This window comes from Xyrauchen texanus, chromosome 9 (assembly GCF_025860055.1).
Source record: "Xyrauchen texanus isolate HMW12.3.18 chromosome 9, RBS_HiC_50CHRs, whole genome shotgun sequence".
NCBI classification, from domain to species: Eukaryota; Metazoa; Chordata; class Actinopteri; order Cypriniformes; family Catostomidae; genus Xyrauchen; species Xyrauchen texanus.
Genome location: NC_068284.1, coordinates 22994588 through 23021397, shown reverse-complemented (window position 1 = coordinate 23021397; position 26810 = coordinate 22994588). Strand labels below are relative to the sequence as shown.

General features: G+C 37.5%; 2 protein-coding genes across 3 annotated transcripts; one reads left to right on the top strand and one right to left on the bottom strand.

Moving 5' to 3' along the window:
* The first annotated feature begins 253 nt into the window (after positions 1-253).
* Positions 254-19405, top strand: LOC127648936 (uncharacterized). The gene is given in 13 exon segments (XM_052133776.1): positions 254-338; positions 1012-2110; positions 4408-4619; positions 5371-5542; positions 5690-5740; positions 5841-5996; positions 8609-9346; positions 10892-11056; positions 14796-14929; positions 15014-15220; positions 18631-18802; positions 18907-18948; positions 19088-19405. Coding segments are annotated over 12 exon segments (3285 nt in total). The 5' UTR covers positions 254-338; positions 1012-1021; the 3' UTR covers positions 19235-19405.
* A 140-nt stretch (positions 19406-19545) lies between these two features.
* Positions 19546-25688, bottom strand: LOC127648935 (nuclear receptor subfamily 2 group F member 6-like). Of its 2 annotated transcripts, none has more exons than XM_052133774.1 (5): positions 25581-25688; positions 24260-24839; positions 23995-24089; positions 21939-22502; positions 19546-21197 (listed from the first exon to the last, which is right to left on the bottom strand). In XM_052133774.1, the coding sequence occupies exons 2-5, from the start codon at positions 24526-24528 to the stop codon at positions 20929-20931; spliced, it is 1197 nt and encodes a 398-aa protein (XP_051989734.1). In that variant the 5' UTR covers positions 24529-24839; positions 25581-25688; the 3' UTR covers positions 19546-20928. The 2 variants fall into 2 exon arrangements, with proteins under 2 accessions (XP_051989734.1, XP_051989735.1); XM_052133775.1 differs by having other exon boundaries at positions 21939-22499.
* Positions 25689-26810: the final 1122 nt, after the last annotated feature.

The following is a 26810-nucleotide window of genomic DNA, read 5'->3' as shown; positions in this document are numbered from 1 at the left end:
GGATTCCGGAGGAGTTATTTCTAAATTTCAACTAAAAACCCAGCACCATTGCATGATGACTTTTGAGGGTTTCCGAAATGAGGAGAGTCTTGTTAACATCCCAGCGCCTGTGTATAAACATCATAGCCTGCACTCTGCAGGTAGTGGTTTATGCCAGCCTGTTCCCGTCACCAGAGGCAGCAGACTCTGGGTTCTGCAGGTTTAATGTTTAATCTCTGCTCCAGCTTCCTGCCATAACGCCTCTGAGTCCGTTCTCTTATCTGTATGCCTTTACTTTCTGAAGCCATTTTGACACAGCAATCCTTAATAACAACTAACTGCTCTGCCCTGCCAACAAGGTGAGGATTTTTAAGTGTCATTTTACCACTGTTTTATTCTGGGGTGATGTTTCTGATGTTTTACTGGACAAACGCTTAGGAGAAAAAAGTTCAACTTTTTTCACGTGATAATCCGAAAATTTTGTAAACATCATGAGAGATTACAATACTTGATGCACTTTGAAAGCTAAAATACTGAATGACTTTTGACAATGTCAACTTTAAATTCGGGTACATGTTATATTATTCAGAAATCATATGAATAGCGAATACTTTGAAAACAATTACTTTTAAATTTAATTGTGTACTTTATATGACACTATTATGCCATTTGCAATCTAGGCACAATCACTTTTTATTACATCTTATTTCCATCAGAAAATCTTTGTGTTCTACAGAAAAAAGAGAGCCATGTGAGTCTGAGATGACATAATGTTGAGTAAATGATGATATAATTATTATTTTTGGGTGAACTATTACTTTAAGCTGGGATATGAAAAAGTATTTTAACAACAAAAATTTGCACACTTCAGCTTTAATATTAAAAACATGACTTACTTCACCTTAAAATTCACCAAAATGATGTGAGATTAAAATAAAAAGATCTTCTTTGTATTTTTATATTTATTAGTTTGGGGGATATCCTTCTCTAAGATGAATGTAAACAGCTGCTCTACCTTGATATCTTCACCAGATAAAGCAAAATGAGGGACCTGAGCAGACCAGAGCAATTAAGTTTGGGTGATATCTCATTCTCACAAAGTGAAGATCTCAGCAGAGCACATGCCAAGGAAGATCCTTTAAAAATGCAAGCCGATGACAACTCTGAGAACTTAAGCTACTCTCCTTTTATACAGAGTAGTTCATCAACCAAGCAGGAAGGCAATGAGGAAACTGAGAAGATGAAAAAAAGTGTCTTGCTGAAATCTTGGACTGGTCTGTTTAAGAACTGGAGAAAGACTGATTCTGAATCAGATTCTCCCTCTTCAGGTGGAATACAAATTCTGCCCAATGGGACGAGGTGCAGTCCTCCTGTCATCCCATTGCAGGACAGAAAACTTTGGGAAAATAAGGAGACAATTTCTGGTGATCTTAATCCAAACTTCCCTCCTTCAATGGCGTACATGTATGACACTCTTGCTGAATCAGAACTGACCAGTATCCACCCAGCAGAGTACTATGCTGAGAAAGTGGAGGTGTACAAGTTAAAGTATTCCTATCTGAAGTCATGGCCTGGTCTCTTAAGACTGCTTGCTGGCCTTGAACTTCTATTTGGGGGAATGGTTTTTGCCTGTGTATGCGCCTATGTTCAGAGAGACAGTGAATGGTCTAATTTTTACAGACCAAATTATGGACTTGGTGATATGCAAGGATACCGTTATAATGGACCCATGACAGCCTTTGTGTTAGTAATTGTTGGACTTGCATGGATACTGACCATTGTCCTTTTGGTTTTAGGGCTAACAATGTATTACCGAACTATCTTGCTGGATTCCAAATGGTGGCCACTTACAGAGGCCGTAATTAATCTAGTAATTTCTCTGCTGCACATGTCAGCTGGTATTGTCTATGTGAATGATCTGCATCGTGGTGGGCTTTGCTTCATGACTATCGGCATCAACCCCATCCTGTCTAATCTCTGTCGCGTGGAGGGGGGTCAAATGGCTGGGACAGCGTTTATATTCATCAACATGATTATGTACTTGGTAAGCTTCCTGGTGTGTCTTAGAATGTGGAGGCATGAAGCTGCTCGCTTGGAGAGGGAGGCCATGACAAGCCAATTAAATGGCCAGGTAAGTGTCCTATTAATCGTTTTAAAATTATTAAATTAATTAGAAAGTGCATGTGATTTATAATTTTATAAAGAATTTTACGGATTACAGGATATTTGCTTCACATTTAACACAGAAGCAAAATTGTATGTGTATGTTAACACTTGTTAAAGGTGCACTCAGTAACATTTGTCTTTGTGTCATCTTGGACTTGCACTGACACTTAGTGGTTTGTTTTTAGTCAATATTTTTCAGTTTCAGATGCCATTATAGAAATGTAGTATTCACATTCAGCCATGATTACTTTAATCAATGAATAAAAGTGTAAAATAATAGGTTGTATACTGGGATTAAGTGAGTAGTATTCGGCTGGTCATGTGATTCTAACATGGTAGCCCCCATGTGTGGACCCTCTCCATGTAGAATAAAACAGCTTTTATAAGGTTACTGATATGACTGGAGTTTTCATTTTAATGTGAGTGGTCATGATTTTGTACATTTATTGCCAAATTTAAATTCATTATTTTAGTAGTTTCACTTTTTTAATGAGAAAAAAAGAACTGAATGCACCTTTAATGCATAAGGTATCATGTTCATTGGCTCAACAACCTTAATGTAAGGACATAAATACCTTTTTAATCAGAAACGTACATATTTATAATATTTTTTGCTTGATTTGCATTAAGTTTACAATACAACATATTAATTACAGTTGTGGCAAAATATTGGCACCCTTGATAAATATGAGCAGAGAAGACTGGCTGTGAAAAATATGTCTTTATTGTTTTTCCTTTTGAACTTTCATTCAAAATATTCACAAAAATATTTCTTCTAATGGATATCATACAATTGCAAACACAACAGAAGTTTTATAAAAAAAATTTTTTTACTCATATATATGTGTGGCACAATTAGTGGCACCCTTTTATTCAATGTTTTGTGCAACTTCCCGCTGCCAATATAACTAGCTCTAGTCTTCTCCTACAATGCCTAATGATGTTGGAGAACACTTGGCAAGGGATCTGAGACCATATCTCCAGGTCCACGCTGGTGGACTCTCCTCTTCAGTTCATCTCACAAGTTTTATATGGGGTTCAGGTCAGGGGACTGGGATGGCCATGGTAGAATCTTGATGTTGTGATCAGTGAGCCATTTTTGTGTTGATTTTTATTTTTGTTTTGGATCATTGTCCTGCTGGAAGATCCAACCACAGCCCATTAAACTTTCTGGCAGAGGCAGTCAGCTTGTGATTTTTTTTATTTTTTATTTGTTGGTATTTGATAGAGTCCATGATGCCATGTATCCGAACAAGATGTCCATGACCTCCTGGCATAAAAACAGCCCCACAACAGGTGTGTGTAGTGTAGTTTTGGAGACTTTCTGACCCCAAGACCCAAATAATTTCTGCAATTCTCCAGCTGTGATCCTTGGGGAATTTTGGAGAATGGCTACTCAAACCATCCTCCTCACCGTGCGTGGAGACTATATAGACACACGTCCTCATCCAGGCTGATTCTTAACATTTCTAGTTGATTGGAACTTCTTAATTATTACCCTGATGATGGAAATTAGTATTTTCAATGCTTTAGATATTTCCCTTTTGTGAAGCTCAACATCCTTTTGCTGCACATCAGAACTTTATACATTGGTCTTATCCATTGTGATGGATGACTAAGGGAATTTGGCTTGTGTGATACCTAATGTTTATACCCCTGAAAATAAGAATAGAACCCCAAGGGTGCCAATATTTTTGGCCACAAATGTATAAGGTGAACATTGAGTGATACATAAAGTAAAATAAGAAATTCATTAAATTTCTTTGGATTAAAAGGCTGTAAGATATTTTAGCTCTTTTTAGTATTACTGATTTTGTTTTACTATAATTAGTGGTTTGGTGTAAAGTCACCATTAAGGTGATTGGTGTTCCATTTGGTTAAGTTGGATCCAGTTCGATGTATGAAATTATTCTTTACGCATGTGAATGTGCAGCTTTATTTGCACTTTTTTTTGGAGAATATCTTTTTTTAATGATAGACCTGTAATTCTTTTTCCTTTGAGCCAATTAAATAAGGTAGAAACAATAATATTAAAGTTTATTTATATTATAATATATATAATATTTTATATTCAGTTGTAATATATGTACAAATTATAATCATATAAATTATAATCAAACAAGATTAATAAATTCTGTGCAATCATTATTTATCATGTCAAATACCCGATTTCCCTTTTCAACTTAACCACTGTTTCAACTGAAACATTGCTATCTACTGTACCACGATGACTTATACACAGAAATAAATGTTTTGTTTCAGGTACAGCACCAGACCCTGGAATTCACATCCAATACGGGAAGTTCTTCCAATAGATCCAAGAAAATTTCATTTAAAGATGAAATGGATAAAAGCTCTGTGAAGGAGGGCAGGCTTGTCCGTGTCTCAGAAATGGCTGAAGCACAAGAAATGTTTACTGGAGCTATTCCAATAGGACACATCCCTAAACCCAGAATCATCGCTGATTATATCATGTCAGTATATATCATAATGTTTTTCTGGTTTAAAAAACAGCACAAAATATTAAACAAATGTAACTTTTTACAATAATTGTTTGTATTCAAATTAGGTCTGTCGATTGAACACGTTAATTCAGTGCGATTAATTTGACTAAAAATAATGCGTTAAAAATATTAACGCCACTAATCGCATGCCCCCCGGAACGTAATATGGAAGATTCCTGAGTAATGCGAGCTTGTAGTACCACCTGTACACATGCAAGCCCTCATAATAAAGCCCTCATAATTAACCTCGAACTGATTGACAAATTCTCTTGTGAAATGGATTGCTGTGAACTGTATGTGAAAGATTGACTTATGATCAATAATATGGTAGTAAACAATACAATGATTAACTCTTCTGCTACAAGAATGTAATGCACTTTAATTATATGAATATGTTTTTATTTTATTTATATATAATTTTTAAATATTTAAAGATAACTATGTATCATTATTTCATCATTATATATTGAATTATTGTTATATGGGGGGCTTTTATATGCGATTAATCGCGATTAATTTCATCGGGACACCATGTAATTAGTTCGATTAAAATGTATTATCGATTGACAGCCCTATTTCAAATGTAATTCAATGTAAAGCTTCGGATGAGGCTGAAAATAAAGGTTATAAGTACAATATAAATCTAATCTATACAGTAGGGGGAAAAAAACTATATAAAACTGTGAAATTGTATATTTTATTTTTTTTATGGATTTTACAGAAAGTATCCTGAAATACATACAGTGGAGGACAGAGAGCAATACAAGGCAGTTTTCAATGACCAATATCAGGAGTACAAAGAACTGCACAGAGAGATTACAGCCACGCTAATGAAGTTTCAGTCATTAGACAACACGATGACCCAACTCCTCAATAACAGGAGCAACCCTGAGGTGAGACACAACCTTTATTCTGATGAATTACTTATTACCTATTTCATTAGGCCATTTAAACAACTTTTACATTAACTTTTTACTTGCAAGTGCAGCTTTTCCCTAAATTTTATTTACACTATTTTGTGAATCTTTATCCTTCATTAGGAACGTAAGAGAATCAATGGCTTACTGAAAATGTATGAGCAAAAAAAGAATGTAAGTTACCTCTTTAATTCATTTTGTTTTCAAATCTATGTGAGACACAAGTAATGAACAGAGGTGATTTACTGTCCTTAATTTTATTGACTTCCTCAAGGATCCATGCTTTCTGGAGAAGAAGGAACGCTGTGAATATTTGAAAGCAAAACTAAGCCACATTAAAATGAGGATCCACAATTTTGACCAAACTTTCACTACAAAGGACAGATCATACTAAAAACACAACTGATTTTGTTTGTTTGTTTGTTTGTTTGTTTGTTTGTTTGTTTTTTAATTAAATTACAAATTTCAAATGACTGGAAATTTAAAAAAGACATGGGATAAATCTATTGGCTAAACTAATATAACGTTGATAATATATACAGTTTATATTTTATATTTTCAGTATTTTAGTAGTTTTTCCTACACCTAAAATTGTAAATATGTAGAGTCAGAGAGATAACAATGTTCATATCAAATTTAACAGATGACAAAAATGTCCTACTTTGTCTTCCACAAAAACAACACAAAAAGACTGAAGCAATACAAACTACTAGAAGTACTAATTCAACATACTCGTGGGAAGTACTACAAGGTTTATAGCTTTAAATTAACAATCAACATAAACAATCATTAACCCTACTTATTTTTCACCTTAACTTTGACCCACGATGAGCCAATAAGACTGAAGTGTCAGTGGCAACGAGTTGGCTTGGTATACAGTTACAGGCCCAATTCTTCTCAAGTCATCACGGGCAACAGCTGCCACAGTTTTTCACATTGTCGAAGGATACCTCAAACACTCAACATTACTTGACCAGAAACTATCGAGCTTAGCAAATTTGGATCAAGAAAGACAAGGACAAGACCAGTGGCTATTATGTTATGGTAAGCTACATCATGTTTTTATGTAACATTAATTTACTAGAAAATTAAAGGCATTTTTAGAATTAAATTACATCATAGCAAAAGTGTAAACAATAACTTTGTAAATTCTATCTTCTTTCTGGCATCAACTCATTCCTATATTTAATATTTGTGTGATTGTTCCAACAGCTGATATTGCAACATCTTATATTTTAGATTTTTCTTGTTAGGTAGAAAATATTTTTTTTTTAAATCAAATTAAAGAGATCCTGTTTTTTGTTTTATTATATTCTTAAATAGCTGTCCCTTTGACATGCACACATGAGGCTGTGCTAATCTTACTAGGTTGATCTTCAGCTCTTTAATTTTTTATGTACTCTTTTCAAGCTACCACAGCTCACCTTCTTTGGTCCAAAGCCTTATTATCAGAGCACAGTAAGAAAAATATCCCTGTTTGCAGTGTGTCTCCTAACCGCTTTTATTCAGATATGAAGACTGCAAATTCCATGTGGAGGAGGCAACAGGAATGCAAGGAAAAAAGCTAGAGGAAGTCATGACTGCCTCTGCTCATGTTTCTCTGAATAATTCAAAACCAGCTCATCTGAATTGCAGTAGACTGATAAAGGGAATGATGTTTTTGAGCTGTAGAACTCAAAGTGAGAATGTCTTTGCTATAAAGAGGATTTTAGGTAGTGTGTGTTCCATCTTAATTATACAGCTGGGTCAGACCACTGAGATTGGTCGGGAACAGAAGGCTAAATATCGAGGCTGAAGCATTATCAGATGGATCATTACAAGTCAAAGGGATAGTTCTCCCAAAAATGAATCATTTACTCACCCTCATGCCATCTCAGATGTATAAGACTTTCTTTCTGCTGAACATAAACAAAGATTTTTAGAAGAATATCTCAGCTCTGTATGTCCATTCAATGCAAGTGAATGGTGGCCAGAATTTGAAAGTCCAAAAAGCACATAAAGGCAGCATAAAAGTAATGTGGAAGACTCCAATGGTTAAATCCATATCTTCAGAAGCGATATAAGTTTGGGTGAGAAACAGATCTATATTTAAGTCCTTTTTTACTATAAATTCACCTCCCTGCGCAGTAGACGGTGATATGCACAAATAATGTGAATTGCCAAAAACGAAAGAAGAATGTAGGTCTAAAAGTGCAGATTTATAGTTAAAAAGGACTTAAATATGGATCTGTTTCTCACCCACACCTATCATATCACCTCTGGTGATAAAGATGTAGTCATGTGGATTACTTTAATGCTGACTTTTTGTGCTTCTACGACCTTCAAAGTTTTGGAAACCATTCACTTGCATTGTATGGACCTACAGAGCTGAGATATTCTTTTAAAAACCTTCGCTTGTGTTCAGCAGAAGACATACAATTGATTGTCATACACATCTGGGATGGCATGAGGGTGAGTAAATTACAAGAGAATTTTAATTTTTGGATGAACTATGCCTTTGAATTCGAGCCGCATAGAAGCATCTGGTGGTAATGTGTAATCTAATTAACTATGGTTGAATACATCTTTACCAGAGAGGAAGTGACATGAAGATCTGTCTTTATGGGCTCATAAACCTAAATATTTTTACAAGAGAATGGTGTTTGTTTTGACAGCCTCCACAAAGGACAAGCAGGTCTCTGTTGGACAAAGAAGTGTTCTGTTTCTGTTGAAAAGACCCGCACAGCTAGTCACCAGCTAAAGTAGTGCTTTTGATGCTGGTGTCCCCAAGCCCTCTAATCTTCTTAACTGTCATAAAAACGTGTATTTAGTTGGCAAACACTTTTTATCCAAAATGAATTGCATTGCATTCAAATCATAAATTTAATCAGAATGTCTGTTCCCTGGAAATCGAACCAATTGCCTTGGCTTTGTCAGTGCCATGCTGCACCAGTTCAGCTACAATTAGATGGTTAAAATGAACTTAGACTCGTGACAAATTTAAACTTTGATTTCATCTTTCTTTTTCAGAGTCTCAGATGAATCATGTATGATACACATCAGTATGACAGCCCACCTCAGTACAGTCCTCACTACATCGCCCCATCAAATATCTACATGTCCAGAAATTTCTACACTCCGAGGAGCGAGTATTGCTTATCCTCAGCAGTGCCTGATACTCCTCAAATGGAGGGAAGCCCTCAGCATTTCCACAGATGGTTCTCACCACCTGGCATCATGAAAACTATGGAGGGATTGACTGCACTGCTGTGTTTTGTTATTTTCGTCTGTGTTGCTTCCACTCTAGTTTGGGATATGCATGGCTACGAGGCCAGCATCGGGGCTTACGTGGGTGGCTCTGGGGGCTTTGGCATTGGCGCGGGCATTGGTTCAGGATACTATGGTGGAACTTACGGCTATCAAGGCTCTTACATGACACCATACTCCGCAAAGTCTGCAATGATCTCAATGGCAGCCATTAATTTTGTTGTGTCTTTGGCCATCCTAGTGGTTAGTTTCTCTAAGATAAGGTGCGTGCGTGGAAAAACATTTTACCTGACAGTTTTAGTAGTGGATGTGGTTCTAGCAATTCTTCAGTGTATTATAGACATCATATTTGTGATTGGGGTGAATCCCACAGCCCAGAGTTCACAAAGCATTCTGTACAACCCGATCTTGATGATGTGTCAGACCTCATTAGGTACATCAAGCATCAGTGCTGGAGCAGGCACAGGGTTCCCTGGTGCATATCCTTTGTTTAATCAATATCTGTATCACTACTGCTTTATGGATCCCGAAGAGGTCAGTGTCTAAAGAATTTAGTATCTGAAAGAATCTAGTTAGGAGAACTTTATAATACAGTAAGGTTCTATATGTTAATGTTTTGTAATGCATTAGGTATCAATGAATAATTATTAGTAACAGCTTTTATTAATCTTTGTTAATGTTAATGTATATATAATTTAATATTGGCTTGGGACCTATGCCTTCTAGATTATCTGAAGATTTCAATGATTATATATATATATATATATATATATATATATATATATATATATATATATATATATATATATATATATATATATATATATATATTATTATTTTTTTATTTTTTTTTTTTCCCAGATATAAATAGTGCTGCTCATTGCACTATAGTCTTTTTTATTTTTATTTTCTCCCCAATTTGGAATGCCCATTTCCCAATGCGCTCTAAGTTCTCGTGGTGACGTAGTCTTTACTCGCTGAGCTACCCAAGACCCCTTTGCACAATAGTCTTTGTCTTTTCAAACATATTTCAATCCAACTTTGGTAAAGTGTGAGCGGCAGGGTAAATTAAAGGGGGACGCACACTGGAAGCATTTGGCGGACAACAAAATCAACACAATTATTTTCTATGAATGTACGCACAAACCTCCAACGCTCAACATCAAAATTCTGCAGTACCAGGGAGCGTAACTCACATAGTTTTCCAATACATTCGACCCAAATCATTGTCAAAGGACAAATATTCTTTACTCGAGCCATCACTGGAGGATTTATTGTGTATATGCATCTTTCATATAGCCTAAACAATGTGTTTTCAGTTACATGTATGTCTTTTTGTGGTTTGACAGCTTGAATGGAAGACCTATTCAAGGCTACATACAGCGAAATTGAATAATAAAGGTCGCCATTTCTAACCGTTCAGTTTGTGCAGTTACACCAGTTTCATACACTAACCTGCAAACTCATCAATGCCACTTTGTTCATTCTTGAAGTACAAAAACCTTTGGATTGGCATCTGCTGATCCACTACAGCTTGTCCTGTGTGTGTCTTTCCTACCCACGACCGGCTTCAGTAAATGTTAAATCACCCTCTTGTGGTCTCCCAATGCTATTATGGCAGACAGCTAAACAGAAGTCCAACTGAGTGAGTTGGAAAGCATGCAGATTAGGCTTCTAATTTAAATGTCAGCTAATTTCAATATAACGTTGCCACAAAGATATATCGATAAAATTACTTGCCGATCAATATTCTATATATCTATATTTTATGAAATCCCTAATATTATACTATTGTTCATTGTTAATGTTGGTTCATAATGCATTAACTGATGTTAATATCTACAACTTCTATTGTTATAGATGTATCAGTATATAAAAATTAACATTAAAAAAGTTTGATAAATGCTGTAAAAGTGTTCATTGTTAGTTCAAGTTAACTATTGTACTAACAAAACCATATTGTATCTTTTACGAACAATTCAACATTTTTAATTGTCACTGTTCTGTACCTTTAGCATCACTGGAACATGAATCTTCTATAAATATTTTTTGTTTTTTGTTCCCGACTCCTACATTTAGGCTGTGGCACTGGTTTGTGGCCTGTTTGTCATGATTGCTCTGGTTGTTGCAGCCTATTTTGCCTATAAGACTCGAAGCAAAATATGGCATCATGGTAAACTTAATATCTACTGGGAGGAACCACCTATTCTCAGAACAGACAGGAGCCAGAATTCACAAGACTGGGTGAGTTCATGAATCGTTTAAGTCCTTGCTATGAAAATCCAGATTTTCTGATATGTTTTTCATGCATGTACAGTGGGTACGGAAAGTATTCAGACCCCCTTAAATTTTTCACTCTTTGTTATATTGCATCCATTTGATAAAATCATTTAAGTTAATTTTTTTTCCTCATTATTGTACACACAGCACCCCATATTGACAGAAAAACACAGAATTGTTGACATTTTTGCACATTTATTAAAAAAGAAAAACTGAAATATCACATGGTCCTAAGTATTCAGACCCTTTGCTGTGACACTCATATATTTAACTCAGGTGCTGTCCATTTCTTCTGATCATCTTTGAGAAGGTTCTACACCTTCAATTGAGTCCAGCTGTGTTTGATTATACTGATTGGACTTGATTAGGAAAGCCAGACACCTGTCTAAATAAGACCTTACAGCTCACAGTGCATGTCAGAGCAAATGAGAATCATGAGGTCAAAGGAACTGCCTGAAGAGCTCAGAGACAGAATTGTGGCAAGGCACAGATCTGGCCAAAAAAATTTCTGCTGCCCTTAAGGTTCATAAGAGCACAGTGGCCTCCATAATCCTTAAATGGAAGACGTTTGGGACGACCAGAACCCTCCCTAGAGCTGGCCGTCCGGCCAAACTGAGCTATCTGGGGAGAAGAGCCTTGGTGAGAGTGGTAAAGAAGAACCCAAATATCACTGTGGCTGAGCTCCAGAGATGCAGTCGGGAGATGGGAGAAAGTTGTAGTAAGTCAACCATCACTGCAGCCATCCATCAGTCGGGGCTTTATGGCAGAGTGGCCCGACGGAAGCCTCTCCTCAGTGCAAGACACATGAAAGTTTGGAGTTTGCTAAAAAACACCTGAAGGACTCCAAGATGGTGATAAATAAGATTCTCTGGTCTGATGAGACCAAGATAGAACTTTTTGGCCTTAATTCTAAGCGGTATGTGTGGAGAAAACCAGGCACTGCTCATCACCTGTCCAATACAGTCTCAACAGTGAAGCGTGGTGGTGGCAGCATCATGCTGTGGGGGTGTTTTTCAGCTGCAGGGACAGGACGACTGGTTGCAATCGAGGGAAAGATGAATGCGGCCAAGTACAGGGATATCCTGGACGAAAACCTTCTCCAGAGTGCTCTGGACCTCAGACTGGGCCGAAGGTTCACCTTCCAACAAGACAATGACCCTAAGCACACCGCTAAAATAACGAAGGAGTGGCTTCACAACAACTCCGTGACTGTTCTTGAATGGCCCAGCCAGAGCCCTGACTTAAACCCAATTGAGCATCTCTAGAGAGACCTGAAAATGGCTGTCCACCAACGTTTACCATCCAACCTGACAGAACTGGAGAGGATCTGCAAGGAGGAATGGCAGAGGATACCCAAATCCAGATGTGAAAAACTTGTTGCATCTTTCCCAAAAAGACTCATGGCTGTATTAGATCAAAAGGGTGCTTCTACTAAATACTGAACAAAGGGTCTGAATACTTAGGACCATGTGATATTTCAGTTTTTCTTTTTTAATAAATGTGCACAAATGTCAACAATTCTGTGTTTTTCTGTCAATATGGGGTGCTGTGTGTACAATAATGAGGAAAAAAAAATGAACTTAAATGATTTTGGCAAATGGCTGCAATATAACAAAGTGTGAAAAATGTAAGGGGGTCTGAATACTTTCCGTACCCACTGTAAATATTTAAAGCTGATAATATGTAGAACACCATGAGTCCTTTAATTAGAATGATTAGTATAATACAAATAAGAATTGGGTCATGGGTGGTCCAGAGGATTTTGGATTCTATAGTGTTTTATTTATATGATAGCAAATCACAATCTGAGACAACCAATTCTAACCTAACCCAAGCATGTACTAGGAAATAAATCTAAGGTATATAATACATCTGGAATGCTTTGTTTTTAAACATTCTGTGAAGGATTTTATTTTCACTTTCCTTTATATACTAGCCTGTATCAGCATACTTTGTTAAATGCGGTGTGCTTTACAGTGCTAATATGGTAATATAGGAAACTTCTATATTTGTGATATTTTTAATCCCCTGTGGCAATATGTTATGAAGAGATGTAATCATGTCCTTCAGCACACCCAGTTTCACTCTGACTATTCATTAACTAGTAAAGTAGTTGCAAGTGTCTAAAGGTAAAAGGCTGAAAATTTCAAGTAGGCAGACAATAATACATGGGCAGGTTTTGATAAACATTTACCACATGAATGCTCAATGAATTTGAACTGCGGGCCTCAATATTCAAATTTTAGTGCTCTAATAATAGTGTAAAAACTAGTGTCGCCTACTCATGCAATAAGCAAACACCAATGCAGTACAATGAAATCAGTGATATTATTTGAATCGATTTTGTGTCAGTTAATGAGTAGGCTACTGAATCAAGACGAGTAAGAAATCAGACAGTCCTGCTTGACAGTCACAGAAAACTAAATACCAATCACAATATAGTTGCTACATGCCATTCATTCCATGTTGTTTTTTAACATATAGGTGACAGCTTGGATGGTAATGACTGAATTTTTCATCCAAATGTACATTTGTTGTAACTTCTTTCTAATAGGCTTATGCATGTTATAAGGTGTGTGTAATAGCATCTGGTGTAATTATCAGAAATAAATACATAGTTGCATCCATATCATTGGACCCACTTTACATTAGGTGTCTTTAACTACTATGTACTTAAGTATTTGATACAATGTACTTATTATGTGCGTACATGTTGTTGCGTTGTACTTGCATTACAAGTACCTGCATCTGTTGCATCCCTAATCCTAAACCTAACTCTACCCCAACCTCAGTAGCAGCCAATGTGAATCTTGTGTGAATTTTGCGGAACAACATATACTATAGATACACAATTAGTAAATTGTATTGTATTTAAATTAATGTTAGTACATAGTAGTTAAAGATGCCTAATATAAAGTGGGACCAAACCTTTTCATACAGAGACACAACACATCATTTACAAAATGCAGATTTAATGATTTAGGCTAAAAGACACTATCCTAGAGATTGCTTACACACCATCTACTCATAATCCTTGAAGCTCATATTATTCGGTTCATGGTGAGGTTAGATTACTCTCCAAACTGTGTCATTTCAGAGATCTTGGAAATTAACATGTTGTTTGTCCGCAGCACATTGTTGTCTTGACAATACACTCTGGTATTTTTGAATGGGCAGTGTCATGTGCAGCTCTTTTCAAGTGTGTTTCCTGAAAGCTGAAATAATTACGCTTTGTAAGAGGAAATTGTGCATGTGCAGGAGGGTGGGATAATTGTGGTGTGATGGATTTACAAAGCTAAGTGGTCTTTTAAGGTTTTAAGATACAGAATTGTTCAAAGATTTTTGTGATGGTATCTCTGATTGTTCTCCGGTCTTGTAAACATTTAAAAAAAAAAAAAGATTAGAGATATTAAGTCTTGATTTCATAGAAATGTATATATAAAAAAAAAGCAGATGGAGTAAGAAAACAAATTCTTGCCCCATTACAATTATTCACAAAATTTTATTAGATTTAGCTGAAAATATCTTATGCTCATTTTGCTTCTCAAGTGAAAGTATCTATTTATGGAAAGGTTGTCATTGTTGCAGTGTTGTCGCTTGGGTTCATTGGCGAAGTGGTCTTTGTACCTGATCCAAATTGATTTAATACATGTTGTTCTGTGGTTCTTTGAATTTATTAACACTTGTGCATGATGTGTTCCAGAGAAGCAATCAATACACCCCCATGGTGGTTTTATCAGAGAAGGCTCCCCCTAATCTTAAAGCAGATAACAGCTTCACCTCCTACACTGAGGGAACAGTGAGCATCTACAGCGAAGGAGCATACAAAGACAATGTGTGAGTGTTGTGTCCTTTCTGACCATGTCCGGGACAAGAAATTCAAATGCTTACTCTTCTTTTTATGGAATTTTGTTTTTTAAGATATTCTGAGAATGTGAACTGTTGCTCACCAAAACCATTGTACCGGAATCAATGGATGAGCTCCAGTCCTGTGGAGGAAATTGAAGTGCAGAGCACCTCGGTACAGGAGAAGCTGGACAGCTGTGAGGTTGTGGATGTTCTCTGTGAGACCGGGTACACCACTGGTGGAAAATCAGACAATGAATTAGACAGGCATCAGATGGAGGAGTATGTTTCCAATATATTCTTCTTTAAATAAAATTCTTGAAGATGCACCCTGTTGTGCTGGTCAAAAAGAGCTAATTCTGTTGAGACTTCTTGAGTTTTTACACTATATGGCCAAAAGTATGAGGACACCCAAACCCAACACCCATATGTGCTTGATGAACATTTAAAAAAACATTTACTTTAATAGGGAGCCATTCCTACTTCCACTCTTCTTTGAAGTTTCCACTAAATGTTGGAACATAGTTGTTGGGATTTGCTCACATTCAGACAAAAGGACATCATTGAGGTCTGGCACAAATGTTGGCGATAGGGTCAGGCTCACAGTTGGCATTCCAATTCATCCCAAAAGTGTTCAATAGGATTAAGATCAGGGCTTTGTGCAGGCCAGTCAAGCTCTTTCACACTAGACACACACTAGTAAACCATTTCTATTTGGACCTCACTTTGTGTCTACATCCTTTTAGCCAAGTAGTGTATTTGTCTGACTGTCTGATACAGTAGCAAGACAAAGTATGTGAACCCAGAGTTTTCTGCATAAATGTTTCAAAAAATGTGATCTCATCTTCACCAAAGTATAGGCACACATAATGTGCTTAAGCTAACAACACACAAATAATTATATTATTTCATGTCTTTATTGAAAATATCTCATTAAACATTCACAATGCTGTGGAAAAGGTGAACCCTTGGATGTAATAACTGGTTGATCCTCTGGCTGCAACAACCTCAACCAAGCGTTTCTGGTAGATGTGGAGTAGACCTGCACAACATTCAGAAGGAATTTTTGACCATTCCTCCTTACAGAACTGTTTTAGCTCAGCCATATTCTTAGGATGACTGGTGTGAACGACTCTCTTGAGGTTATTCCAATGCATGTCTATTGGGTTAAGGTCTGGGCTCTGACTGGGCCACTCCAAATGGTGGATTTTCCTTTTTTTAAGCCATTCTATCATGTTTAGGGTAATTCTCCTGTTGCATATCATAACTTCTACTGTGACATTATCCTGTAGGTTATCTTGAAAATTTCGGAATTAATTATTCCTTCGATGATTGCTAGTGGTCCAGCAAAGCATCCCAAATCATGACGCTCCCTCCACCATAATTCACAGTTTAGATGATGTTCTGCCATACGCAGTGCTGCATGCTCTTCCCCAACAATTTAACCTTAGTTTCATCTGTCCACAAAACATTTTCCCTGTAGCATTGGGAGTGTCAAGGTGGTCTTTGGCAAACTTCAGACGCTTAGCAATGTTTTTGTGGGAAAACAGCGGCTTCCTTCATTTACTGTGTAGTAGACTCATGAACAGAGATGTTAACCAGTTCCAATCAGCTGTCACTTCTTTTTTATCTAAATGAGCATTCTGTGGTGTGCCCTTTGAGTCATCTTTGCTGTACGGCCATTTCTAGGGAGAGTAGCCACAGAATTAAATCGTCCCTATGTATAGACAATTTGTCTAACTGTGGACAGATGAATAGCTATGCTCTTTGAGATAAATTTGTAACCCATTCCAGCTTTATGCAAAGCAACAATTATTGATCTTAAGTCTCCAGACATCTCTTTTGTGAGGCATGGTCCACGTCAGCAGATGTTTCTTGTGAATAGCAAACTCAAAATGTCTGAATGCTTTTCATAAGTCAGAGTAGCTCTAACCCACACCTTCAATCTCGTTTCATTAATTGGATACCAGGTTTACAGACTCTAATTAGTTTTGTTGATGTCATTAGCCTAGGGGTGCACATACTTTTTCCAACTTACACTGTTAATGTTTCAGTGTTGTATGAAATATGTTCAAGAACAATACAAAACTTTGTATTATTAGTTAAAACAGATTGATTTTGTTTATTATTGTAACTTAGATGAAGATTTCAGACACATTTATATAGTACAAATGCAGATCATTCCAAACGGTTCACATACCTTTTCTTGTCACTGTATCTACAGTTGAAGTCAGAAGTTTACATAGTTTGGTTGAAGTCATTAAAACACATTTTCAACCACTCCACAGATTTCATATAAGCAAACTACCATTTGGGCAAGTCGTTTAGGACATCTACTTTGTGCTTGACATGAGTAATTTTTCCAACAATTGTTTACAGACTGATTGTTTAGTTTTTAATTGACTATAATCACAATTCCAGTGGAATTGTGAATTGTATAATTACATTTACATGCACTAAGTTAACTGTGCCTTTAAGCAGCTTGGAAAATTCCAGAAAATTATGTCAAGCCTTTAGGCAATTAGCTTCTGATTGGCTAATTGGAGTCAATTGGAGGTGTACCTGTGGATATATTTTAAGGCCTACCTTCAAACTCAGTGCCTCTTTGCTTGACATCATGGGAAAATCAAAAGAAATCACCCAAGACCTCAGAAAAATTGTGGACCTCCACAATTCTGGTTCATCGTTGGAGCAATTTCCAAATGCCTGATGGTACCATGTTCACCTGTACAAACAATAGTATGGAAGTATAAACATCATGGGACCAAGCAGCCATCATACCTCTCAGGAAGGAGACACATTCAAGGAAGAAGCCTCTGCTCCAAAACTGCCATAAAAAACATTACAGTTTGCAAGTGCACATGGGGACAAAGATCTTACTATTTAGAGTAATGTCATCTGGTCTGATTAAACACAAATTGAACTGTTTGGCCATAATGACCATTGTTATTTTTGGAGGAAAAAGGGTGGTTCTTGCAAGCCGAACACTATCCCAAATGTAAAGCATGGGGGTGGCAGCATCATGTTGTGGGGGTGCTTTGCTGCAGGAGGGATGGGGCACTTCACTAAATGGATGGCATAATGAGGAAGGAATATGGATATATTAAAGCAAAAAACATCAGCCAGGAAATTAAAGCTCTGTCACAAGTGGGTCTTCCAAATGAATAATGATCCCAAACATACATCCAAATTTGGACAACAAAGTCAAAGGTATTGGAGTGGCCATCACAAAGCCCTGACCTCAGTCGGATAGTAAATTTGTGGGCAGAACTGAAAAAGCATGTGCAAGCAAGGAGGCCTACAAACCTGACTCGGTTACACCAGTTCTGTCTGGAGGAATGGGACAAAATTCCAGCAACTTATTGTGAGAAGCTTGTGGAAGGTTACCCAAAACCTTTGACCCAAGTTAAACAATTTTAAGGCAATGCTACCAAATACTAACAAAGTGTATGTAAACTTCTGACCCACTGGGAATGTGATGAAAGAAATAAAATGGACTATTAGTCTGATATTTCATTATCTTAAAATAAAGTATTGATCCTATCTGACCTAAGACAGGGAATGTTTTTTACGATAAATGTCAGGAATTGTGAAAAACTGAGTTTAAGGTGTATGTAAATTTTTGACTTCAAATGCAAATACTAGAAGCTATTTTTTTGAAAGATTCTTAGTGATTTTTTTTTCTGCCATAGCTCTTATTCAGAAATTAAAACGGATGAACAACGTAGTCAGTACAAGACACAATTTGACATCACTCTTGCTGTATACAAGAATGTCTGTGTAGAAATGGATGATATCTGTGACCAAATGAATGAACTGAGTCGAGAGCTGGACACCCTGCATGAGGAGTCCCCTAAGTTCCAGGTAGGCAGCAAGAACCTGGCATAGAGTAGATTAAGAAGTCTATATGACAGCATTTCATATGAAATCTTTATAAGGCCTATTAATATATGTGCTCTGTATTACAGGCTGTAGCTGAGGAATATAATCGACTCAAAGATCTGAAACGGGTAAGTAAATATTATTTCCATTACAGATCGATTTTTGTCTATCAGAATTGTGAGCTAGTGGTCAATATTTGTCACTTTCAATGTGTCATTTAAACATTTTTGTTTTTTGATCACTGATGTGCTCATTTCCTTGCTCTAGTCTCCCGAATACAAGACCAAGAAGCACCAATGTAAGAAAATGAGGCAAGAACTGTTTTATATCAAGCAGTTGGTCAAAAATTATGACAGAGGCCTCACAAGGAGAGAGAATGCTTATGCTGCTGATCATCAGGATTTCTTTGTCTAAAACGTACACTTCACTGTTTAGGAAGACAATAGGCACTAATATGTTCAAAGTAATGGTACAGATGACTTGTTAAGTGACTCATGTTCAAAGTAATGGTACAGATGACTTGTTAAATGACTCTTTCTATAATAGTGCTTAATGAGTTGTGTCTGTAAAGCTGCCACAGGTTTTGTAAATATTGTAATCATCCTATGAAATGGAAACTGGTTGTCCTTGCAATTTAAAGACTCCTTAAAACAAACAAGTGCATTTTTCCCCATAGTAAATTGATAGGGACTGGACAAAAATGCTCTCACAAAGTTCAGTCAATGTATAATAATTTTGTTTAATCAAGCTGTCATACACATGTATTTAAAAACACAAAGATATTAAAATGAAACCTGTCCACGGTGCAGTTCAATGTGTTTGTAAATCAGACCACCTGATATGCTTCAAGGCCTAAATGAGGTAATATTAGTCATTCAGATGTATAAGGCTAGAAAAATTACATCTCACAACAAGTGCCAATACCACATGCTGTCACCTGTGAAACATACACACCAGAGCCCTGCTCCACAAGACAGAACAGGCGGTGACGATTTCTAGCCAAAATTGGCCTTCGTAAAAAAACATAACAGACAGATATATTCAATCACTCCTCTTTAGTGTAAAGTGAGCAGCTCAGGTGTGTTGACAATTTCAAATTGATGCATTTTGATCAAACACCATTTGATCGACTATTTATGTCTCAGACAACAGAGGTATTTTTTTTTTTTTTTTGGTCACCATAATGTGACTTCATTACCAGTTTATCATTAATGGTAAAAGCCTGAAAAACAAAAAGCAGTAGAAACCATATATGATCAATTACAACAAGACATAGTCTTCTGTATGAGGATGAACTACACTTCCATGTAGAAAAAATTCACTGGTTTTATACCTGAAAAATACATGACTACTTCATTTGTCATCCATTTGATGTCTCAAATGCAGAAGGTGTTTTGGATTAAAATAAACATACCTGAAGAGGTAAGTCTTGGGTCAACAAACCATTTAAACAACAAATACAGTTTGCAATTATTGTGTCAAAAAGTTGTTACAACTTTTGTCAATTTCAATCTCAGTTCAAATAAATGGTTTATAATTGATAAGAGTTAAAAATCTAAAAATATGTCCCATCACTGTGGCAAAACAGGTCGACTTGATTTCCAGGTGCCTCCAACAGCAGTCCAAAGTGACTGATATCATTCGGGTATATTTCATGTTCACACCCAAATGATCTTATTTGATCAAATCTTATTCTAAAAATGGCTAGCTGTAATAAAAACACATTCTGGCCTTGTTTTATTCTTCAACCATTTTCCACTAAATAACTCGCTATATAACTGTACCTAACATCTTACCTTTGGCTGGGAGATTACAAATAGTCCTCAAATATTTTTTTTTTTTTTTTTGTCCTCAAATATTTAATCTTTTTTTTTTATCAAACTTTGAAGAATGCTTTTTCAAACAGTTCACAGAGCATAGATCAAACCATAAGCAACATATTAGTGAATTGATAATTCCCATAGTATGGCCCAGTTGCATTTGGTAATACAGGCAAGCTCAGATGTGAATGCAAAATCATTTAATTAGGCATCCAGAGATCCCCAGTAGTTTGCCAAAGTAGTCTGGTGGCTGACTGACTCTGTGGTCACACCTGACGATGATTTCTGTCAAGGAACATAGGGCCAACTGATGGAGCTGCCAGAGAGCTGCATGTCACGGATGAGTGTCTCGATGGGTGTCTTCCCTACGAGCCGCATGAAGAAGAGCTGAGAGATGAGGCTGGCTGGCACCGCCCTCAGAGCGGGCAGTCGCAGAAGCAGGCGCCCAAAACGCTGGGGCTGCCCAGGGTACTGCATGCGTTCGTACTCAGTCAGGGCCACCTGGGCTTTTTCCTGTAGGCTTTCGACATGAACTGGGTCTGTAAGTCCACATGCATCTGAGAGCAAACATACAGTGACCATATTTTAATGAAAAGGACACAATCAAATCAAGTGATTTTAAAATACATGCTGTTAAAGGGATTAAATTAAATTCCTGTTATAACTGACTCACCCTTATGTTATTCCAAACCTGTATGATTTTCTTTCATGGAACACAAAACAAGTGGTTAGGCAGAATGTTAAGGACTAACAGCCTCAGTCCCCATTCACTTTCATTGTATGGTAAAAAGATTTGCAGTGTCAACATTTTTCTAAATTTCTCATGTTCCATGAAAGAAGGTCTGGAATGACATGAGGGTGAGTAAATGTTTGTTCCATTGTATGGAAAAAAGATGCAATGAAAGTGAATACAGACAGAGGCTAACATTCTGCCTCAAATTTCCTTTTGTGTCCCACAGAAGAGAGAACGTTATAAGGATTTGGAATGACATGAGGGTGAGTATTCATTTTTGGGGGAATTATACCTTTAAGGAATTTTTTTAAATAATTTTATAAACTTATAAAGTGATTTTTTTCCCACTTTTTTTGAAGGGTTTCACAATGCATTTAGGAAACAAAGTGGAAATCAGATTGCTCATGTATTATCCAGTAGAGGGTGCTAGTACTACTTTAGAAACTAAACTGCAATAAGAATACTAATTATCATTCTCAAACATTATGCATATAATACAAATGTTTCTGTGAATCAAATACGATTGTGTCAGTGGAGTTAAATCCAAGTAGTTTGGTTGATTCACCTGGTGAGAAGAGAGCTATGGCCTTGAGACAACTGTACTCTGCTGAATCCACTTGCAGGCGGGTCAGCTTCTCCACTTGGTCCTGTAAGACACGCACCTGGTCCATGAAGGACACCACCCTTTCAGCAGACATAGGAGAGGAGTGAAAGCCTGCGGCAGCAAGCAGTGGGGCCATGTGCAGGGGCAGAGCAGATTGGGCTGCATTTAGAATAAACAGTTCGCTCCAGCTGAGCCGCAGTAGGGCCACCTGCTCAGACACAGGCAGCTCGGGGAAATAAGGAATGTTTCGGGCCCACTCGATGGTACTGAACAGGAGTCTGGCAGCAAGCTCACAGATGCTGTCGATTCCCATGGTGGATCCACCGCCCCCCTGCATTTGCTGGCTGTACTGGTGGCTGAAGCGGCTGTTGGGATACGGCTCAGCCCGTAGGAGCTGGGAGATGAGCTCAGACACTGGCTGCCCATTGTAGAAATCATTCACACCACTAACAGTGTTACCGCCCACTGGAGTTGTGGATGGGCTGAGACTAGATTGCGAAGGTGGGATGCGACCACGCTGAACTGCTAAAGGAAGAGAGGGAAGAGAGAGAGGCCGAGTCGTGATGGAATTGAAACATTTAATAGATGAATATTTAATAATAAGGAAACTGGAAACACCACATCCTAGACCAGGGGATTTCACTAAGGTCCGGGGAAATAATAACAGAGAGAGAGAGAAAAAAAAAAGGAAGAGTCTGTTAAGTTTTTCAAACTGATAACTTGTGTTATACGAGTGTTAACTGATTGAATTGAAGATTCGTTGAAGAGTCATTCTTTCCTGACTCACACTCATCTCTATATACATTTGTGCAGCCAGTTAAGACATTGTAATAGAGCTGTTCAGGTTGTAGTTCAAAAATCCTGGAAGAGAATTAGCATTTTTGAGCCATAGGTTGCCTCTGGATGGGTTTTTATAATGGCAGTTTTGGATTTATGAGTAAAATAAGGTCTGCGGTAAAAATTACTATAGGATACTTGGACATTTTGTCAAAGTCTTTCTAGCAAGTCAGTCCACTGGCAGCCATCTTTGGAACGCTACCGGGAAGCCATTTCCATTCATGAAGTGCAGCTCCTATCTATTTGATTGGGGAAAGACCGAAATTTCCAAAGCGGTTGGTCAATATTAAAATGAAAGAACATATATTTCAAATCAGCAGTAAAATCTGACAATGATGGTATCATAAATTGTACTTCTTTCCCTCAGATTAAGATAAAAAATTAAATGTTCCCAGCTTGTATGGCTAACACGCATGTGCTTTCTCAAACTGATTGACAGGTGATGTCTGTTTCTAAAAGGTGATTGGCTCTTTTACCTGTAAGACGGGACTTCCTTTCTAAACCGTTCCAATTTTACCCATTTATTAGAATAGAAGTGGCCAGTCTCTGCTAATTAGACTCTGGTTTTGTTCTACAATATAACACACACAGTCATACCCCAAATGTGAATTTTGAAGCTGCTTTTTTTTTTTTTTTTTTTTTTCAAAACACGGCTGCTTCAAAATTCACATTTGAGGTGAGTCTGACAGTGTGTCACTTATGTTGTAGAACAAAATGTCCAAGTATATTTAAGTAATAAATTGAAAAACAACATTATAAAAACCCATAGGGAATTCCAGAGGGAACTGCATGTCAAAGCTGAACAGCTCTATGGAAAGATGTTTTATCTATTTGTATTACCACTGTACTGCCACGAAATACGGATCCAGGAAACACTGATAAAAATAAATTATGCACATGAAAATTTTGTACATAAAAGGACTTATAAATTTGCTTGAACCAGTTATTATAATCACAAGTCAAAATCAGTAAATAAGATATACACCCTCTTTGTTTACTGTACACTCTATATCATGTTGGCAAAACAACTGATCAGGTGACCCAGTCAGTGCAAACTTGAGTTTACCCAGTAACTGCCAGAGGTGCCTTAAACAAATGATGACTTGTTCAATCAAAACCAATGAAGTAGAAATAATGACTGAGAGCCATAACAGCTTGTTTTGTGATGCAGGATATTTACCTTCTTTACGCATTCCCACTCGGAAACACTTCTTTAGACGGCAGTATTGACACTGGTTGCGATGATGTTGGTCAATCTGGCAGTCCCGATTTGATCTGGGAAAAGAACCAAAAAAGCTTCATGTTTCACACTGAAATTAACATTCTGTTAATCTGTTCAACCACCAATATGTATGGTATACAGGTTCATTGGAAAAGAAAAAAGCAAAGTTAACACTTACAACTAGCACATAAATAAATATACAGTAGTTTAAATTCTCTGTAACCTGCAGGTATAGTTAAGGTTTCGTCGGACGCTCCTTTTGAAAAAGCTCTTGCAGCCCTCACAGGTAAACACACCATAGTGTTTTCCACTGGACTTGTCACCGCAGACCACACAGTCCACCACGCACCCCTTATCATCCTCCCCGGCCTCCATGTCACTGCCACCTCCTTGTGGTGACCCGTCCTCCTCATCTCCCCTCAGGTAAGCCTTGTCGCCAAGTCCATTAGTATCCCCATTGGGATCTCCCCATCCTCCTCTCACCATGGCCATTGTTTAGTTCTCAGCCCGAACCAAGGAGGAAAACGTGCCGTTTTGGCTGACACCTTTTTTGATTGCGGAGTGTTCTAAAAAGAATAACTACGAAGGCTTCTGAATCTGGAAATTGGCCGCTGTCTTGTCTGACACATTGAGACTCAGACACAAGTCCTGAGTCAGTCAACTTTTGTCTTGGGGCAGTAGGTTGTGCATGCTGTTTTGCATTCTTGACTTATCATATTTACTTTTTGTTGTGTCTTCTTTACCTCAGAAACTGTACCATGTGTACATTAATTCTATGGTTAGTTTCCAATTCAATCAAGAACCTGCAAAAGAAAATATGTTACTCAGGGCATCATTCTTAAAACATGTCAAGCAATAGTCAAGCTTAACCATTCTCTTCAGACTTTGCTGTATATAATCATTTCTATATTTGAAATATTGTTTATATTATTTAAATGAACATTAATAGCCAAAACAGGTTACCAAAGCATTTCCTCAAATGTCTTCACCTTTCAAAATAACTTGTCAGCCCAAGTAATGAAGATCACGCTACAAGCACAGACAACTTATATTACACATAGTAAATGTCTTGAAAGCATACCAAAACAAAAAATAAACTTAAACTTCTCAAAATATATAGGTATAAAGGCGACGCCCAGCTAAAATACACTATTTGCACAAGGAAGTGCTCACTGTGCTTGTTTGTTGTGAAATAGGGAAAGACTTTTGGAGTCCTTTTAACAGTTAGGGTACCACCCATCAGAACCGAGTGAATCAAAAACGACACGGGTGAACGATTTTTCGTGCTTTTTACGGTTTCGACGTGTTCATGAGCTACACGTCCGTTTCTAGGTTTTTATGAGAGCAAGCAAAATAAATGCGGCCTAAGCTCCAGCTCTCTTCCCCGTGTGTCGAGCAGGGGGATGGGTGGAGCCATAGCTTTAGCGACGTACCTCACTCGAGACTTCGGCGATTACTGTATTTTTGCTCACTTTTGATGGACTTACGCGTAAACTAGCGAACAATTCATAGCAGCGAAACGCCGGAATGTTTCATATTCCTACCTGCGTGGAGAAGTGCCAAAGTCGCTCGGGCTGGAGAAGGACAGCAGACAGCGCGAGCCAGTGTCCAGTAGAGCGCGCGCCACCGCGTGCCTGCATGTGTGCGCGTACTTGCGTGTGTGTGCTGGGGGGGGGCACCGTTGCCATGGTATCGACTGCCTTATATGGCCAAAGAAGTCAAAGAGCAGAGGGCTGCTCTGCTGGGCACACAAAAAAGAATGTGGTGTTTTGCTCCTCAGAGATCAGTGACCTCAGGCATGCTTCAAAGAACTGCAAATATGCCTATAGGACGCCAAACCCAGTAAATGGCATTCAGATTAGTCGTGCTCAGGCTAAATAGGTTCTCTCTCTAATCTCAAAGATGTTAAGGCATTTATTTATTTATTTTACAAATCTACAAAATGCCCACATAGTGTCAAATTTTTCAAATGCTTTTAGTTTGAAAATAATAGAATGAAATATATTTTGAGGTTTTATTTTTCAGATATCAGAGATAATGCAACAATTTATCAGAACAAATCTTGAACAGGTTTAATAAATTCATGAGGTGCAACTGGCTGTCAAACACATATTGAGCTACACATAACACATAATCTACACATAAGCACAGTTAAAGGGTTAGTTCACACAAAAATGCAGAGGATAAGGGAAGCCAGTGACAGCATTACCGGATATTTGTCTTACAAAAACGCATCGCTGCATTTCAGAAGGCCTTTATTAAACCCCTGGAACCGTATGGATTAATATTTTGATGGATGGATGCGCTTTTTTGGGCTTCAAAATCTAAGGTACCATTCATTCCGATTATAAAGCATGAAAGAGCCTGGCTATTTTTTTTTTTATGTAACTCAGATTGTGTTTGGCTGAAAGAAGAATGTCATATACACCTAGGCTGGCTTGAAGGTGAGTTAATTATGGGATAAGTTTCATTTTTGGGTGAACTAACCCTTTAAGTCCTGGTTGTACCGATGGTCAGTTCGCCTCTGGTTTAATGTGTTTCACTTGCTATCCACAATATTCCTTACTCCCATGATGCTTTGCAGAAGATGTGGGTGGAACTTCCGGTGCTTTGCAGAAGATGTGAGTGGAACTTCTGGTTAAGCGTAAACAATTATTATGTTATGTTCTTGGTACTAACGCACATGGGGGTCGGGGGGTCAGGACCCCCTAAAATATCATTAAAATATGTGTATTGTAAATAATATAATGATATATTCTTAAAATAATTGTTTA